This window comes from Malaya genurostris, chromosome 3, assembly GCF_030247185.1.
Source record: "Malaya genurostris strain Urasoe2022 chromosome 3, Malgen_1.1, whole genome shotgun sequence".
NCBI lineage: Eukaryota > Metazoa > Arthropoda > Insecta > Diptera > Culicidae > Malaya > Malaya genurostris.
The window spans coordinates 80,030,918-80,051,116 of record NC_080572.1 but is presented as its reverse complement, the minus strand read 5'-3'; the positions used below and the strand labels follow the sequence as shown (position 1 = coordinate 80,051,116).

Here is a 20,199-nt window from a genome sequence, read left to right as displayed (position 1 = left end):
TTATTTTTCCCAAAAGCATCAAATTTTTTGGTTTACCCCAAACTTTGTTACAAATTTAGTATTCTCAATTGTTCTTTTCCACATAGGAATCAATCAACTAATAGCTTAAATTTATTTAAAATAGCTTAAATTTAGTTGTTCATTTAACATTCACATAGGTTTTGCCAGCAGTTGAAGGAATGAGAATATAAAAAACGTTGAGTTCTTAATTTGTTACTACCTTTGAGAACAGATCTTCAATAAACCTCTTTTGTTTTCATAAATATCACAAAACTAGAAAAATAAGTTTATAAGTTTTTTTATGGAATTCAGTGCCTATTAATATAGCTTCATTGCGGCTTAAATTGACTTTCCCTTTGCTCTCATTGCAAGTTTCTAAGTACTCCCCGGACCTTGTAATTGAGCTCTTTTTCGTTGAGGTGGTAGATCTTTTAGTACCATCTACACAAATACAGGGTCCGCAACCATGAAGTTGATTGGGGGAGCTCTCAGATAAAAAGTAGTTCAACAGATGGTTGTTTATGTGAAGAAAAGTTAAGAAGAAATTTTCATCGCAAATCATTTAATCATCGCAAATCATTTAATTAAAAGCCTTCCATTTAGTTTCATCCATATTCGACTTCTTGTTTCGAAATTAAGGGATGATCAGTACCAAAACTGGGAATTTAAAAATTTAATTTTTGAATTTTAAATAAATGAAAGACAAATTCGTGTCATATACAGCTCTTAAATTCTGTTTCTCCTAGGATAACTAAAACAATGAGTTTCTTAGGGTCGGAAATGACTGCTACAATATTATTATTATTATTATCATTATTATTATTATTATTATTATTATTATTATTATTATTATTATTATTATTATTATTATTATTATTATTATTATTATTATTATTATTATTATTATTATTATTATTATTATTATTATTATTATTATTATTATTATTATTATTATTATTATTATTATTATTTTCATTATATCTTTTATTTATTCCCGGTTTCAAACTTAATTGTTCACCGGGGATTTACACCTACATTTTTCAGAACATAATTTCTTTTTAGAAAGAAAACTGTTAAATATGTGCAAAGAACTCGGCTCTCAGAAAGTTTGACTATTTAGTTACAATATTTATAGTTCCAAACGTTTGATTTTTTTTAAATGCAGACACAAGCTACTAAGGCAATTAGATTTTAGAAAATTTTCGACATTATTAGACTTTTAACTGCGGAAGTCGGATCCGAATTAAATTCAATAGTTCGCTTTGCTATTCACGAATAACTTTCCTTTTCCGTGAGGGCGTGAGAGTCGACTCAAACAGAAAACGAAAAATGTGTACGAGAATTGTAGCGAGCGCATATAAACTGGATGTGCTGTTTGAAATTTCAATGCACCGCATCTTCTTCTGCGTGCGGCTCGTGATTGCAACATCTACATTTCCAAAATTGGATTGAGCGTAAAAGCACATAAAGGAAATGATTGAGATACTTCTAGAAGTTTACATGAAATTGTCCTTTTAACTGTAGATATAAATTTGGGCCTCAGTTACTTTTATAGCAAGTTTTGTGGTAAACAACGACATTAAGTTAAAGAATTCAAAATATACTGACACAAGCTTCTACTTGATGAAAGATACGCTTTAACCGAGTTTTAAATTTTACAATGTAAAGTGACAGTTTCAACGTGTGTAAAAGTCGCGAACTTCTGGTAGCTATGACCAAAATAATGTAATAGTTAATATGCTGTTTCTGGAAATAAGATAATTCTATGCATAACAGGAAGAAAATGATTCAGCAGATTATCAGCACAACCCTATATCATATAAGTAACCGTACTATATCCGATTTTTTTTTGGAATATATTCCAGGGTAATAGAAACACCATACTATTCATATATAGAAGAGAACTTGATATGTATGGAAAGCTTGAGACCACATTACTCAAGAAAGACATTATTACATAACTTGGGGAATTAAAACTTTTTTTCTAAATAAAACAAAATAAACATTCGAATCTGTTACGGGCAACCATGCTGCATTCCACGCTTGGAAACATATTTTTTTGAAGAACCGGAATTTTTCATTCAGTTTTTGCATTCAAAGCTTTGTTGTACGGTACCTGAAAATAAGATGTTTCTGGATGATTTTTGCCTTGCAAATTCCGACTCCAAATTTTTCACTCAAGGTTTTTATTCGATTGGTGGTTCAACGTATAACGAACTTAACGAGCCAGGTTTTGTATGTTTCATTCCTGACTTGAAAGAATTCTTAGTGTCCGTAGTATTGCAGCACTGGCCATGCAAAAATCCCGTAGACTTACAAGTCGACTGCAAAGCTAACGCTAACGAGTATCGAATACGGAATCTTTGATTTGAACATATCTTTCGCTACGAACATTTATTTACCGTTAACATATAAATCTAAAATCTGATTCAATTGGCTTTTACACTCTTATATAAGGAACGATTGCGCCTTTACTATCCTGAAGGAAGAGATAAAGAGGATGAAAATAATGCTCCACGCACATCAGTACGCGCATACACTATGAATGTTACAGCCCACAAACCGACCGCAAACTGCCTGAAAGGAGCACGCCGAACTGACTCAGCTATTAAAAAACATTGCTCTTTAATTAATCGATCTATCAATTCATAGAAGATCGACCAAAATATAAAAATTAACTTTCATTAAAACCAAAGTCCGTTCTTCAATCCGTTTCGTATTAGGAGTTTCGTATATTATTAATTATCAATTATATTGTTATCAATGCCCTACCAACGGTGATTGCTATGCGCAATGATCAACCGCTGCGCAAAGCAATCACCAAAGGCAAAACTAAAACCCACATGCTTGCCTCGAATCTTCATAGCAAACCAAGAGCAACAAATTTGAACCGCACCGGTTACTGTCGCAGACCTGGTCAAGGGAGAGTAATATTTTGCTCTCGACAGAAACAACGCAGTGACTGATACCCGAAGCTTACTGTCGCAACAGCGAGAACTTCATGCTTCTTCGGCTGTCGTGGACCATGACAAAATGTCTTACGATGGAATGAACTGTCGAACGAAGTGAATGACGGCAACGTTGGCTGTACAGAACTATTTGTCTAAGGGCTGTCGTGATGAAACCTATCACAAGGCTGTCATGGAAAGAGTAGCATGACATCCTCAATAATAATGTCGCGCGGCGGTACATTTGGGAAGCCTGCGCGGGATCATGCTTTTTTGAAAAGACGACCAGCTCTGTTTTCTCCGCAGAGAATTCGATACCAAGATGAACAGCCCAAACGGACAATTTATCTAAGGTATCTTGCAATGGTTTTTGCAGATCAATAGCTTTGGATCCAGTAACTGAAACCACGCCATCATCTGCCAATTGTCTTAGTGTACATGGGGTTACTAGACAGCTGTCAATGTCATTCACGTAAAAATTATAGAGGAGCGGACTGAGGCATAAGCCTTGCGGGAGACCAATGTAGCTAATTCTGATTGTTGCCAAATCGCCATGTGAAAAATGCATGCGTTTCTCTGACAAAAGGTTGTGCAAATAATTATTTATAACCGCTGGGAGTCCATGTTGGTGGAGCTTGTCTGAAAGAACATCAATGGAAACTGAATCAAATGCTCCTTTAATGTCTAAAAATACAGATGCCATTTGTTGCTTTTGAGCGAAGGCAATTTGGATGTCAGACGAAAGTAATGCAAGGCAATCATTCGTCCCTTTATTTCTACGGAAGCCAAACTGAGTATCTGACAACAAACCGTTCGTCTCGACCCAAGTGTCGAGACGTCGTAGAATAATTTTTTCGAACAATTTTCTGATGCAGGACAACATCGCAATGGGTCTATATGAGTTGTGATTGGAAGCTGGTTTCCCCGGCTTTTGAATGGCGATAACTTTCACTTGTCTCCAGTCAGGTGGAACAATATTTTGCTCAAGAAACTTGTTGAACAATTCCAACAAACGTCTTTTTGCGAGGTCGGGCAGATTCTTCACCAAGTTGAATTTAATTCTGTCCAATCCAGGAGCGTTATTGTTACAAGACATGAGTGCTATGGAAAATTCCATCATTGAAAAGGGGCTATCAATGGAATCATCATTTGAAGAAGACTCCCTAACAATGCTATGCGTAGGAACGGAATCTGGACAAACTTTCCTCGCAAAATCAAATATCCATCGATTCGAGTACTCCTCACTCTCATTTCCTACGTTACGATTCCTCATTCGTCTGGCCGTATTCCAAAGAGTGCTCATTGAGGTTTCTCTTGACAAACCTTCCACAAAATGTCTCCAATAGCTGCATTTCTTAACCCGAAGTATGTTCTTGTACTTGGTTTCTAAAACCAAGAATTTTTCAAAATTCTGAGGAGTTCCTCCTCCTCGTTTTAAAAACGTCTTGAAAGCATTTTGTTTCGCGTGTTTAGCATCTGAGCACTCTTTGTCCCACCAAGGATTTGGAGGTCTTCTGTTAGACGATGGACCAAGAAATCGTTTGGTTTGGGCTTGTTCTGCGGCCTCCAGAATCGAACAAACGAGGAAGTCATATTCTTCAAGTGGGGGAAGCTCTTCCATTGAAGTTAAGACACTTGAAATATTACTTTGGTATTTAATCCAGTCAATATTTTTTGTCAAATCATATGGAATATTAACTGAATTAGCAATGCCTTTGTTACTGCTAATTGAGATGATGATTGGTAAATGATCGCTACCATGTAAATCAGGAAATACTTTCCAGGTGCAATCTAGTCGAATTGAAGTCGAACAAAGAGATAAATCTAATGCACTTGGACGTGCAGGAGGTCTTGGGATCCGTGTCATGCTACCCATATTTAGTACCGTCATGCTAAAATTGTCGCAAATATTATATATTAGAGATGATCTGCTATCATTGTAAACGGAACCCCACATCATTCCGTGCGAATTGAAATCTCCTAAAATCAAACGTGGAGCAGGAAGGGCTTCGACAATTTCATTAAGCTGTCGTTGTCCAACTTGAGCTCTTGGAGGAATATATACCGAAGCAATGCAAATGTCCTTTCCTTTAATGTTTATTTGACAAGCAACAACTTCTATACTAGAAGTCGAAGGAATGTTTAATCTATAAAAGGAATAACATTTCTTAATTCCTAAAAGCACTCCACCATACGGGGAGTCTCTGTCGAGACGTATAATGTTAAAGTCATTAAAATTTAAGGCTATGTTTGATGTAAGCCATGTTTCGCACAAAGCAAATACATCACATTTTTGACTATGCAACAAAACTTTAAATGAATCAAGTTTTGGCATGATGCTTCGACAATTCCACTGCAGGACAGTGATTGAATCATTTGCGGCGGATGATAAATTATCCATCAAATGATACAAAACCTGAAAGAGCTGGCCATTGAGCTGATAACTGTTTCAAAAAAGTTCTAGCTATTGGAAGGAATGCTGTTATGATGGTCTTTAGAGGTTCAGAAATATTGAATGCAGCGAAAATCCATTCTACAATTTCCGAAAATTTCAGTAATCCTGTTGGTGAATGTGAAATGGAGCCCACTGGATTATTGTCTTTTCTTGAGCTAGTTCCTGGATTGGTTTGTGAATTTGACAAACCAGGAGGCACAGTTTTTGGTTTTAAATTTGGCTTTTTAGCTTTAACACGGGGATCTTTTTTTGAAGGTATAATTTTAGGTGTCTTTTTTGGTATTTTGTGGTTTGTTAATCTCCTCTTAACAGACCCTTGAGGAGTGACAAACGAGGTATCTTCACTATTTCCGTCAGAGTCAGATTCCTCTGGCTCCGCAAGATTTGAAAAACCGTTTTCGGTTTCCAAAGGGGAGACATGTATGACCGTTTTGAGCATTTCTGCATATGTGCGCTTAGACCGTGCTTTTAAAGAAAGCTTCATTTTGTCTTTACGCAGCTTAAATGCAGCGCACACTGAAAGATCATCATGAGGGCTTTCCCCACAATAAACACATTTTTCAACATCTTTATCGCAAAGATTATCCTTATGAGGCCCTTGACATTTGATACATTTGGACTTATTACTACAGTAAGTAGCTGTATGTCCGAATTTTTTACAGTTCGTGCAATTCATAACATGCGGTACGAAAAGCCGAACAGGAAGACGAATTTTATCGATATAGACATGGCTAGGCAATGCAGATCCGGCAAATGTTACGCGAAACGAATCTGAGGGACGATAAGACTTTTTTCCATCGACAATAGATGCTGAGTACAATTGTTTGCACTCGAGTATCTTAACTCCCTCAAGCATGGAGTTTTTAAAACGGCCAACTCCATTTTTAAGTAAATCATCTGCTGTCAGACTTGCTTCAGTCACAACACCGTCAATTTCTACCTCCTTCGATGGAATGTAAACTCGATATTCAATAGCAAATAATTTACAGGTTACAATATCGTTTGCCTGTTTCAAGTCGTTAACTACAACTCGAATTTTATCTCTATTAACCTTACAGATTTCTTTAACTTCAGAGAAATGTGATGTCAAATCCTTTGTAATTTGCATCAAGTTTAAAATCTTTTCTTTTTTTCGAAGATAGACTATCCATGGCCCAGTGGTACCCTGTGGATAATGTTTAGCCCTCGGAGTATTTAAACTTTTACTAGTATCCGGAATCGGATTCGGATGATCTTCCATGAGATCATCCATTACATTAAATTTTTTTTGTAAATTAATAATACCAAAATAAAAACTTATGTTTAGTAAAATTTCAGATATAAGAAATAAAAAATAAATTAAATTAAATCTACCTTGTAGCTGATGTCTCTGTTCCTTTATCGTGAAGAACGACGTGAAGCTCTTCCAACGATTTCCAATTGGCAGTCTTTTGCTGTTTCCAATTGGCAGTCTTCTGTCGTTTACTGCTATCTCAGTTGCTCTGCCGTCGTTGTGAACACCACTGCACTTGCTGTACCTGACCCCAGGTACAGTGCTTTTGCTCTTGGTGGCGATCAAATGCGATGCTTGCAGTGTAGCACCTCGCGATATATGCCGTCTCTTTTGATCCTACGCAGCGTACAAATTCTGGTACCTGGTAGATCAGCACTGGGTTGCTTTAGCACCTCTGTGCCTTTGCACCCCTTCGTCTTCGCACCTTTATGCGATGGCACCTCTGTGACTCGTCACTTCTATGCTCTCGCACCTCTGTGTCTCTACACCTCTGTGCGTATGAACGGGATGGCCTTCGTTGCTAGCTTTCCAGTCGGGAAACGCCCCGAATATTGCGTTTGCTATGGGCAGTTTAACTACCTGAAGCTTAGAATTGTCTCGGTAGCAGCCGTTAACTCACGAGCCAGTACAATCGAAACACAACCTCTTCGCTTGAATGGTTTTTACTGAATGACCCTTATGTAGTTCTCGCTTGAGAAAACTGAAACCGAGCCAGGGTAGTTTCATCACACAAATACTTTTCACGAAACTGTTTTGGGTTCGCACTTAGAAACGGGAGTTTGAATAAACCTAATATAAAAATCAGGTTCAAAACTGACTCGATTTTCAGTTCAATAACGGTGAAACTAGAATCGGAACTGGCTTCAAACAAACGGCTTGACAGCAGTTAGGGTGGACACTGGGTTAAGTTTATCATCAAGCGAAAACGACATTAGTTTGTCTTGTTTCGCTTTCATTCCGTCTTTAAAGCAAACTCATGGCATTACATTTCTTTTGTGGAATTCGTCATTTCGGTTTCAACAGACTTCTCAGCCGATTCTTAGCGTACAGAATCATTTAATGGATACCACTAAGATCCGACTTACACTAAGAATCATTCCAGGTCGGGACTCGAACATACGATAACTGTGAGACCAGTGTCGTATGCATTGAACCGCCTACCCGGGATCATTCCGTCTTGATTCTTTGGAACTCTGCGTTCGATGTGAAAATTGATGTGTTGGAAGTCAATCAAAAATTATCAAATATTAGACACGATGGAAAATCTTCAAAGTGTGAAATCGTAGGGGTCGGCTTCGGATCATCATGTGTATTTAGAAAAATGACTCGCCGTTTACTTAGAATGATGCAAGCCACTTGAATGCATTGCCACGTTTCAAAGCCAAAGGTATAACAAATTGGAAAAACCTTCGAATTTCGCGACTTTCAAAACTGAAAATGCTAGGAAAGCATAAGTTATATTAAAACGAGAGAAAAAATTGTCCAAATTTTCGCTGATATAGTATGGTAACACGTGAGTTGAGAAACATCGGAGGTTCGAGATGGGACCACCTACTGTTTTCTTCCATTGAAATGAACTGTGGTTTTCACATCGGAAAATAAATATAAAATTTTAAATTTTTGACTTCTCGAATTTCGACAGGCCGCAATACGAACCGTCAGAGTGGCAACATGTAGCGAATATGTATGAATACATGCAAACGGTGAGTTGTACATGACATGAATGGAAATGTCAAATAGATTTATCTCTTTCTGTCCTTTTCATCATCATTGTTTATTCTTGTTCAGAGCGCGTCACAACAATGTTTCTTTAAATATCTCCGGTAATAAGAAAGAATACACTCAATCAAAATCTTCGTTCTTGCTTGATTTAAATATGTGTGTGCAAGTATGTCGCGCTCAATTTCCTCGGGTGAACCGATTGCAACATTAAAAACCCTTCTTAATCCACCTAGTGGTGTGATAATGCCTTTATCTTCTATCGTGACAGTCTCATGAAAATATATTTCATGCTTTTACTAAATAATTTTAGATACTAATTTTGACACCAATTGATTCATATTGATTCGAGTAGTTCACAAAAGCATACTTCAGTGTTTATATCACACAGTCAGCTTCATTTTTCCAAACTAGTGCTTACATTTGCGTTGCTTATTTGCATGAGAAGAATTATGTTAATCTAAAAATAAAAAAACCCTTCTTAGTCCCTTTAGTGGAATTTTCATATATCTTGAAAAATCACCATGGAATTTCCGAAATCGAAAAAAAATTTTGATGCCAAAATCCTTAGAATTGCATGAAATGTCGAGATTTAGTGTCATCTCGAAAAAAATTTTTTTGAAAAAATCGACTTTTTGGGACTTAGGAGAAATATCACAATTCAAGTCCCAGAAAGTTGATTTTTTCAAAAAAAAATTTTTTGAGATAAGACTAAATCTCGACGTTTCATGTAGTTTTAAGAGTTTCGGCATAAAAAAAAATCAAGTAGCACGTTAGGTTGCTGTCCTGTATTTTTATACAGATTGTGCCATTTATCAAATTAGTTCATATTACTATTGTAGTAACTGTTGTGTTATGGAAAAAGCGTTTTCTGTGTTGTGCAACATATCTTTAAGTTCCTCCGTTGTCACGAACATTTATTCACAATTATTGGGCAACTGATACAAAAACTCATGCATCGATCCAATTACAAATGCAGCAAATAAATCGGCGAAAAAGCAATTGTGAAACTCGTAGAAGTAGTTGAAGTAGTAGTAGAAGTACGTAGTGAAGTAGTAGTAGAAGTACGTGATGTAAACAAGAATTGAATTGATGTTTACAAAACCATAGCAAACATAATTTCTAATGAATAAGTTTCACATGTGATTTTCAATACAACTGCTCGAAACACAAACAGGGAACTTAAAAAATATTCTGAACAAAAATAAATGGTAATTCTACATATTGCAGAATTGATTTTTTATGTTTTAGTAAATAGAAAATCGACAACGAACTGCATTTTTATGGTGAAACATGTCCTGGTACGCCTGAAATTTTCAAGCGCCTTTGAATGTACGTGTTTTGATGATTGCACATCAATTTCTATAAAAATAACAATCTATTCTTTTCAATGGATATGATCAGAAGAGTGTTTTAAATATGTATGAGAAAGTTATCAAACATTCATACACCTTTTCAGACGATTTTAATAATATTGATGTTTCAATTAATCTTGAAATGAATTTTTCTTCAATATTTTCCAATATGGCATCGAGGATAACAGTGTGTTGAAAAGAAAATGGTTCACCCAACGTAACATAATGATTTATTTTACCTAAATAAAAGGGAATATAAACATGTAAATATTGAAAACAGAAATTTTTGTTTTTATTTTTATCAAACTAGTTGACTTAAACAACAATACAGTTTAGTCATTCATCTTAGTGAACCCGATGTTTGTGATACGCACTGTAGGTATTTTTTTTTGCTTTACTTGCAAAAACAAGTTGCTCAAGCGATAATACATAACTATGAGAGTAACTATGATGAACTAAACTTTTCGTTCAATATCTTTGAAAAGTGATGTCAGGTCTGTTCATTTTATCGCGAGATGAAAACCGAATACAAATTATCTGATTCGATTTTTGTTTTCATTGCGTATGTAATGCTGTATTTCTGAAACTTTTACGATAATATTCTCTTGTCGGCAAGTTTTACGGTTATTTCAAGCAGATAAATCTGGTACAACTTATTTGCAAGTTTCGAATTGTTTTTCTAAAAATGAAGAAAACTGCACACACTTACCTAAAATTTCATGAGGCAGTCAAGACAATGCGGACTCGGCAGCAAAATAGTTTTTACTGCGAGGTTTTTTAATTCGGCTTATCAGTTTTTGTCTTGCGGAGAGCATAATTTTACTATTTTTTTCTTCACAAGAGATATACAGCCATTTCGGCATATATTGAGTCCGATACAATTATAACAGCCATTTGGAAATTTTTTGATAAGTTGAACAATTGTTTTAGTTACTTCGTTTTTACATGACGATGTGAAAATTTTTGCAGAGCTTATATAACTACTAGTGCAACGTGAGCAAGTTGGTGATTTGCTGCACAATTGTGTTAGATGTACTTAAAATTGTTCTATAGTGATTTTTTTCGGTATTATCGTAGAACGTAACAGGTATAAGTTTCCCAACCGATTTTAATATATTTAAAAATCTTTCTGAACATATCTAACATAAAAAACAATTCTAAAACAATTGTAGAACCTCTTGAAATTTCAATAAGTTACATTTGCTACTTGGGTCATGTACTCCCCCTACGGTGCTTTTTCAGATCGAAAATTTTCAAACCCAAACCGCCCTTACGCATGTCCGGTTTAGCTCAAATTTTGCATGAGGACATTTTTCGAGGTGCTTAAACTTTTGAGCACTAACGCTTTACGAAATTAGAGGTAATCCCAAAATATTGGTACCCTTATATATAAGAGCGGTAAAAATCAACGTGTTTTGTCGGTTACGTCACTTATACCATCATATCTCCGGAACCATAAGTCACAGCCATTTGATCTTTGAACTTGATCAATGACCCGACAGTAGCTTTCAAACGAGTCCAAATTTGTTAAAATCGGTTCAGCCATCTCTGAAAAAACTGAGCGCGTTCAAATATCTTCGAAAAGTGCACACACATACACACACAGACATTTTCCTCGTCGAACTGAGTCGAATGGTATATAACACTATGGGTCTCCGAGGCTCCGTTCGAAAGTCAGTTTTTCCAGTAATTCTAATACCTTTCTGTAGAGAAAGGCAATTAGCGATTTTAAAAACTTAGGTTTGTTTGAAATCTACTTTTAATTCATTGATCAAATTCAAAGATCAAATGGCTGTGAATTTCGATTCCGGATATAGAATGGTATAAGTGACGTAACCGACAAAACACACTTTATTTCTTACCACTCCATTTTCTTAGAGATGGTTTGATTTTAAGAAATTTAGGCTCGTTTTGGGTCAATGATCAAGTTTGAAGATCAAATGGCTGTCACTTCTGATTCCGGATATAGAATGCCGAAGTGACGTATCCGACTAAACGCGCTTTTTCTCTCCTCTCAATTTTCTCGTGGTGGCTGAACCGGTTTCAACAAAGTTAGGCTTATTTGGAAACTACTATTAGTTCATTAAGCAGGTTTGAAGTTCGAATGGCTGTCACTTACGGTTCCGGTGGTGGCATAAGTGACAGAAACGTCAAAACTCATTACTGCTCAATTTTCTTGTATATAGATTGACCGATATCAATACTTTTAGTTTCGTCATACTGATGCAGAATTATCAAACATATAGGGCGAATTACTCCCTAATGGAAATTATAGTGTGGAGTTTAACCTGTAACCCCGTTCGAATTTGTTTTGTTTCGTTGCACACTACTACTACCGTAATTTTCTGCTGGGTGATCCAGGAAAGTTATAGAGGTAAACTCATTATAGTTTAACCATAAAAAGTGCACGTCGCTGAAATAAAAAGCTTACCAAATTCAATTTACTTACCTGTCACCGAAGAGTACGTTACGAGTGCCAGTGTGCGATTTACTACGATTTAATTACACCGAACGCAATACTTCATGAAGCTGACACGAATTTACCTAAGCGTCCTATGGAGGCTCAATGGGTTAGATAGAATTTTGCATCAGTTTGAAGGGATTGTCATGGCATACTTTTCGTGGAATAAATATCACCAACGACTACTACTGCGCATTTAAAGGTAGGAATTGGTAGGGGCTGTAAATGAATACAGTGGTGACTAAGTACAACGAAACATGCTTAGTTTCGTCTAGTCAATTGAATTTCTCTTTATGTGTTTTCATATGCAGGGTAGTTTATTCGGTAAAACAATTTCCCCGGTTAAAGTTAGCTATGGGTTCGAGCCCCGTCTCTGCGGTAATATTTTCGCGGTTTTTTTTTTAAATCTGTTTTGATAAATTTTTCAATCTGTTTTCCCCGTTAGATACTGATCATATAAAAACTAGCTCAAGACGGCTCTACGTCCTAACAAAGACTAAAAAACAAATCGTTGAAGAGTTTAATGTTTTTCAAGTATGATCTATAGTAAACCGAAAGTATCATGTTATTTGAGATTACGGGTATTTCATATTGATAACTAATGGACATGTCTATACATACACTAAACTATTGCTTTTCTCTTCTTTTGCAGGTTTTGTGTTGGTGATCGATTCTATCTATGTGATAATAAGATTTTATGTGAATACGACTACGAGGAACGGTTAGTGTTCGCTAGTATGGCGTGCAATCCATCTAGTTTAGCTCATATACGGAGGCAAGTTAGTAATTTACAGGTAAAACCATGTCCCTAGAATCTTGCTTTCTGTTTCACGAGTACCCATCCTATCACTTTAGTTGCAGCATAAGACACTTGTTAGCTTCTATCATCTGAATTATATGCACTAAAATCTCACTCAATACTGCGTTCTATATTTGCTATATGACCCTACATATCAATATATTTGCTCGCCATTTATTGAAACCTTACCGTAAAGATGCGCCAACCTCGGCAGATCTTGAAGGTAGTAAACATAGATAAATAAATATCAAATCATGCATTTAGCACCATAAAATATATTGGTTATGCGGAATATTGATACGCAGCACATTTTTATGTGCGTATATTAACACTTTTTTACTAAGCACGAAAATCCAATCAAGATCCTTTTATTGAAAAAAGTCGCACCTCTTTGGTACTCGCGTATCATCGTTTTACGTTCCAGGGATACATGTAAACTTGACACAAAAGGAACAGACTTTCGGCCTCCGTTTAGCCACCCTCGCTTCCAGCTTATGATTCCGACAGTGGCTTTTAAGGGTAGCGAATGCTTTTAAACGTGTCGGTGACGGTCCTTTTTCAGTAGGTCACCCGCGCTGAGTGGCAAAATAGCATGCACACAAACACATTCTTCGTCAATGCACCGTTCAAATCCAGTTAGCTTCAATCTCACGCATGTGACATTAAATGACGCATCGCGAATATAAATAACGAGCTTCTTTTTCTGTGAAATAAGTACCAACTGTAGGAGTTTTTTTTTTTCACAATAAATGTAAGAGCTATTAGAGAAAAGAAATCTAAGTGTACGTAAATGATTCTACTCCTAGAGCTAATGATATTTTACTCAGATCGAGCAGTTGAGCCGGTATATGGTAAATCATTAGTTAGAAATATTAAATTATGTTTCCTCTAACCAAAATATATATTTTGTATAATATTGAGCAATAATCTAACAGGATAGAAGGATCAAATTATTAAAAATAACTAGATAGGACTACAATGACTATCGGATTACAGTTTTCGTAAATTATATTATACAGGACAACTTACTTTTAACAAACAGATATAATCTGTTCGAAGAGTAATAACAACTTCATCTTGAACGAAACACACAAATTTAGGTACCATATTGATCAAACAGAGCGTATGTAGTAAATCATCGCACCAAGTCTTACTTTTCTCACTTCGTTCTAAGTTACCAACACTCGCTTTATTACACGATGTAGAGGCAAACGCCATTAAATTAAGTTTCGATACTTGTTATCATTGCACAAATATCTTTTCCCCCGAAAGCCCGCATTCATTCACGGTCGATGCAAAGCACAAATTGAAGCTATTAAATTATGGCGACCATGTATGATATTGGGTTATGCGGTGCGCAGATTCTCCGGCTGGGTCGGTATGCTGCTATTTTTCTAGCTCCATCACTGCCGTTCTAAGTTTCTAGCGTGTTTTTTTTCGCTTAGCGCTGTACGTACTGATCCCAATCATAGATTACGCTGCAGTTACACATTTTAAATATTTTTCAGTTCGCCCGCCGATTTCTCGCGCAACGTTTTTCGGTAGGCTACACGTGAATTTGCGTATTAGGGATACTCGATTTGAAAATCCGGCAACATTTACTTGCTCGGTGGAAAGTATCGAATAAAAAGATTATGAGGCTGAGAGTCAGTTATAAAAAATCGATTCAGTTATCTTCAATAAGTCGACGTAAATTTTGTTTGGATTTTGGCCCGTGTAAAATATGTCCAGGAGATCAACTTCTTTCAGGTGACGATAATATATGCCGTTGTTGATTTTTACTAGACATTAGTCATCTTGGTACATCAATATACGATAGATTCTCTTAAGTTAACCTTTCCACCTGGTTTTCGAAATCGATAACTTCCATTGGTCATTAATAGACTTAACATATATCAATATAACAAGATGTTCCCCAGAATCTTTAAATTCTTCAATGGTAGGCAATGTGGCATATGTTATTAAGACATCAAATTTTATCATATATTTTAGCCCATTTCTAAGGTATTTTCACACTAAAATGACACCCGCTTCAGGCCTCGTTTAGTCACTATCCCTATTCACTATGAGTTGTTGAACTTCATCCATAAGTAAACTATAGTACAAGCAAAACGAAAGACGAAAGTATAGAACATTCCGTACAACATAAAATGAAGTTCATAAACATGCTGAACGACGTTCCAGTATAACTTGCTAATTGACCGACGGTGTTTATTTTAGGTAGATTCTATTACAATTTATAGTTTTGCGTAATTCCAGAAATTAATAAAAAGTCATCAGATTTTTCATATTACGTTATGGTTGGAACTTCGCACACTTTTTCAGTATAGCAACACGGAAAGAAATCCGTTACTGCTGTCATGATTAGAAAATCATGAAACCAATCATTTTCACTTCTCATGAAATTATGAGCAATAACTCTTCTCCAATGAAAATTATTCATGGTGAAAATGCGTTACTTGAGGAATATATTTCTTTCAAAGTTCGCTTTGAAGCTTTTAACCCTCTACCTCAAGGTTGCTTTATAGATTAATGGTAAGACAAAAAGCAGACATTGAAAAGCAAGAATTACTGAAAAAGTTTACTTGATCCTGAAGCATATTCATTTAATATTAGTGTTGTTTTACCCACCGGCTGATATAGAATTGACAACATAAAAATAATTAACCGAAAATTTACATCATAAAATACTAAGCATGGCTACGCTTTTCGTTTGACAAAACATCAACTTTACATTTTGTATGAATGTATTTTTACATATTTGATGTGACCGTTGTTGCTAGATTAATATTCCGAGAGCTAGTGTAAACCAAAAAAGGAACTCGATTGTGAATTTGGAACACCATCTAACGAAAATCAGAAAAAAATCATCTAACGAATATCAGAAAAAGAAAAACAAAAATCAGGAAATATGATTTGTTGTTACATATTAGAAAGTTTAGCTGCAACCAGTGTTGGTGATTGCCGAAAATTTGACAGAAGCTGCTATATTGCTATCTATATTGTATACAACATGTTCAATCCGGTAGAAGATGCTACAAGAACTCGAGTCTCTCAATGCTTGAACCGCGAGAGAATTTTTCTACATTCCTTGGCTCCACTTCATACTCTGAGTATTTCACGGCCCTTAAAAATAATTACAGTCTGATAATGATCGTTGCTGTGTGGAATTTCCCAAGAGAGAATCGCAAGTTGATATTTATCGCAGAAAATCGAGTCGATGATTCAACTTGATGATTATCATACTAGGTTGCAATATTTCAAAACCCTTGTGTGGAGCATTCACATACATTTTCATAGACACAACTTATACAAAGGTTATATGCACATAGTTAATAATAAGCGGCAATAGTAAAATGATTCTATCGTAACTAACAACTGCCTGTATAGAATCAGATCGCGAAACGAGAATAAGCGACCATTTGTTGCTTCAGAGAGGATCCCCACAGCAGCATGCTAACCTTTGATTCTCAGAAATGTCATCGAGAGAAATTCGCTCTCGCACTGGTGTCGATTCTATGTTAAATGAGCCATGCCGGGTACAACTAACCGACAGTTATTTTAACTAATCTTTCATTTTTGATTTATCGTGCTGGCAGCTTAGCAACGACACCCAACAAAGACACGCACCACAAACAAGTAATGAAACGTTTCAGTTGAGCATTGCCAAACACCCTGAGCGAACAATGAAACGTTTCAATGAGATGTCACTCGTGCAATAGAGCAAAGACACAATCCCAGTAAAGTTACTTGTATGCATGAAAGCAAAAAAATGTCTCAGTTGTTTCAACCAATTATTCAGTTATTTGAACTTAAGACGCCAATTGCAATAAATATTTTTTTCTGTTAGCCTCTTCGGGGGGCAGCTAATCGTTCACTGCTTGAACAACGAAGTTTTACCTAATTAACTGCTCTTTATCACTAAACTCACAAAGGATATAGAAATGAACCAAAAGATTACAATTCTCAAAAGAAAAACTCACCACAAAAATGGTCACAGGAAATTAGGAAATTTTTCCTTCACTTGCAGAATGGATCGCTGGTAAACCTAATGCTACAGATACACTTTCAAGAAAATACAAATAGTACCACTTCACTTTAGCAGCAAATTTTTAAGCGTTAAGCGATTTTAATAACATTGACATGAACAGTCCTAGAAAACATTACTCTCAGATGAAATTAAAACATTTATACTGTAGGAATATCTATTTAACACATGGAAAACTTGTTTTACAATTAACTGTTATATTCTTCTGCATACTTTCACTTACATAAAACGACCACTACGTAACTAACATGAATGACGTTCATTTACCATTGAAAATTTTCAATATGAAACGCTTCTGGTAAAATGAAGAGGTTTTTTGTTTTTTGAATACAACAATTTCGATTACCTGAATGGTTATGACAAAATCAACAGCTATGTTAGTTAAATCAACAACATTTTAGTTGAAACAACCAGGGCGTGAAACAACAATTGCAATATTGTAATTTTGTGATCTGCGGGTTCTCCGTGTATATATTGCTTTCGGCTTCTTCGAGCAAAGGTTTCTATTTCGCTGGAATTTTTATGAAAGATATATACATCTTCATTTTGAAGCAAAATCTGCGAGCGAGAATCCATATAGAAATGTGTTAGTTACTGATGGAATGTGTGCTAGTGCAAGGAAACTGAAACCAAATTATTCAATTCACTAGCAGTTTTCTGTAAAATAAAAAAGAGGTTTTACATTTCTTGAATTGCCATTAGAAGCAGAAACGACTGATTTGTTTCATTTTTAACTATGATAGTTTTATCTGATAAAATCCGGAAAAAAGATGATGCACTTGTTTTTACGCACATATTATTGACGTTACCTACACGCTTGCAAGGAGTGTTTCCCCTTAATCATGGTGTATTATCATAACATGAAAATATATTTTTTCCCCAAATCATTACTCGTTTTGCTCATTTCTAGAATCAGAATTTTGCCCGTGGTTGTTTTTTTTTCTCGGAGATAGAAACCGATTCGACTTAAAACTAATTTTTAAAAAAGAGCGTATGTGTTTTATATGGGCTTTCTTCAAATCACTGTATCTTAATTATTAATTCTATTCAGAATGATTTCTTAGAAGAAGTTTCATAAAATCAAGCGGGCCCTCTAAAAAAATAACCTTTCATTTAAGCCCAATTATGAGAAAATCGGTTTTTTCATCCCAGCAAAATCACGTGAGTTTCGTTTTGGGGGTTTCGACCTCTATTTCCGGTACTTCCGGAATTTTGAACTAAGAGCCGGTATAACCGAAGTATGTTCGTTTAGTAAGCAACTATCATAACGTACAAATTGAATCAGTTTTGAACAGAATTTAGCAGATTTTTTTTCCTTTACGCATCGTCGCTCTTAATGACGGTTTAAACACTTTAAACACTCTTTACCCTATAGTTCCGGAACCTGAAGTTGGATCCGGATAAAATTTTACATCGTTGTATGGGATCATAAGCACTTGAATATGAAGTTAGTGAAATCGACTCAGCCATCTTTACGAAAATACTCACAGAATTTTTTTTTTTTAGTTTTTAACTTAAGGTCATTCACCGCTTCGGACCAGAAAAACTTTCTGACCCTATGTGCGGAGTTGGGAATCGAATCCAATCATCACGCTATACTCGCCTTCCTACAGACATAATCATCACGCTATACTCGCCCCCCTACAGACATTTTGCGAGCTCGACGAACTCAATCGAATAGTATATGACACTCGGCTCTCCGATCCTCGGTTCAAAAGTCGGTTCTAACCGTTATTTTCATATCCTTTCTATGTGAGAAAGACAAAACACTAAAAAAAAAGTTTCTATATTTTTCTAGAATTAAAATTTCACAAAAAAATTTAAAAATATCATCTCTTTTATATACGAATAAAATATATAAATTATTTGTCAAAATAAAAATACTGATTCACGACGGCACCTAACTTCGCGATATTTTAATTATGTAATGTTTTCATTTAGAAGTAACATGCATCAGATACAATTCAAATTCTCAGAACGGTATTCAATCGATTTGCAGCCAACCGAATCCCTAATCTACCGCGAAGCGCAATATCAAGAACAATTATAAGAAAAATCTACAAAAATGGAAATGGCAACTTATTCATAATATGCTTCAGTTGTATAATAGCCAAAATACAGATATTGTAAAAAAACTGAAAATTATGACATAAAACTTCGTATAGCATTAGCACTAGACACCGCCCGTGTGTTGCTACTCCGTTATTGATCAGAACCAATTGAGTCAGCGAAATGTTTCTCTGAAACAACTTGCTTGGGAATAGAACGTAGTTTCACATTATGTAAACTGCATTGATCTCTACATGCTGATCAATACCGACGTCGGCCACGTCTGAATGCAGATCTTCTTGGGAAGGAAGGATTGTTAGTTCAATGCATGTTCCTTCTAGAAACCGAGGAATCCTCTGCATTTCCACATGCATGACAGGAAGAGCTTGTTTGTTAGTAAATTTATCATAATATATGATATGTGTTTATTGCTTTGGGTAGCCGGCTACTGATACTACGTTGCAATTTTATCGCGTTTTGTATTAATATGTGCCTCCTATTTAGTAGAATACGAAGATTCTGAAACTCGTAAAACTCCGGACAGCCGACTGAAGGTTCGCTATTAATTCATACCTTATGATAAAAAAAGAACCGGAATTTTATTAAAAAACGTGTTTAATCCACCTAGCAGTGAGATGATACCTTATTTTTATCTATCCGCATGTGTTTTTTGCATGAATATTCTTCGATGTTTAAGTTTTCATGACATTATTTTAATGACCGTCGTTTTTAGCGACAATTTGAGATTTTAATAACTCATTACTCTGTAATGTCGAAACTGCAAATCGGATCAAATTTGAATCTAAAAGTGTGATAATCGATTAAACATGCCGTGATATGTCGAAGTAAGTTCCACTTTAGAATTTACGGTAATTTAAGGTACTTCCAGAGCCGGTATTCAGGAACCAGCATAACCCAAACCGATTCGTATGGCCATATGACGAATAAATTACAACATTTTTGAGTTGGAACCGTAATTTAAAAATCGGTATGGTCGAAGTCAGATGAATTCACATGTGTAGCTGTATAGTTTACATTTGTTTCAAAATGTCAATGAAAATCAGTGTAGACATCTTTAAGAAATCATAGCAC

At 35.6% G+C, this 20,199-nt stretch overlaps 1 protein-coding gene across 3 annotated transcripts in view; it reads left to right on the top strand.

Annotated features, from left to right (window-relative positions):
• LOC131437165 (LIM/homeobox protein Lhx9-like) overlaps window positions 1–20,199 on the top strand; it is a 301,131-nt gene that overhangs the window by 238,795 nt on the left and 42,137 nt on the right. For 2 of the 3 annotated variants that reach the window (XM_058606334.1, XM_058606333.1), the window contains one exon: window positions 12,864–13,005. In XM_058606334.1, the coding sequence (XP_058462317.1) occupies window positions 12,864–13,005 (142 nt within the window). The remainder of the gene's footprint in view (window positions 1–12,863; window positions 13,006–20,199) is intronic. The other variant, XM_058606335.1, reaches the window with a different exon arrangement.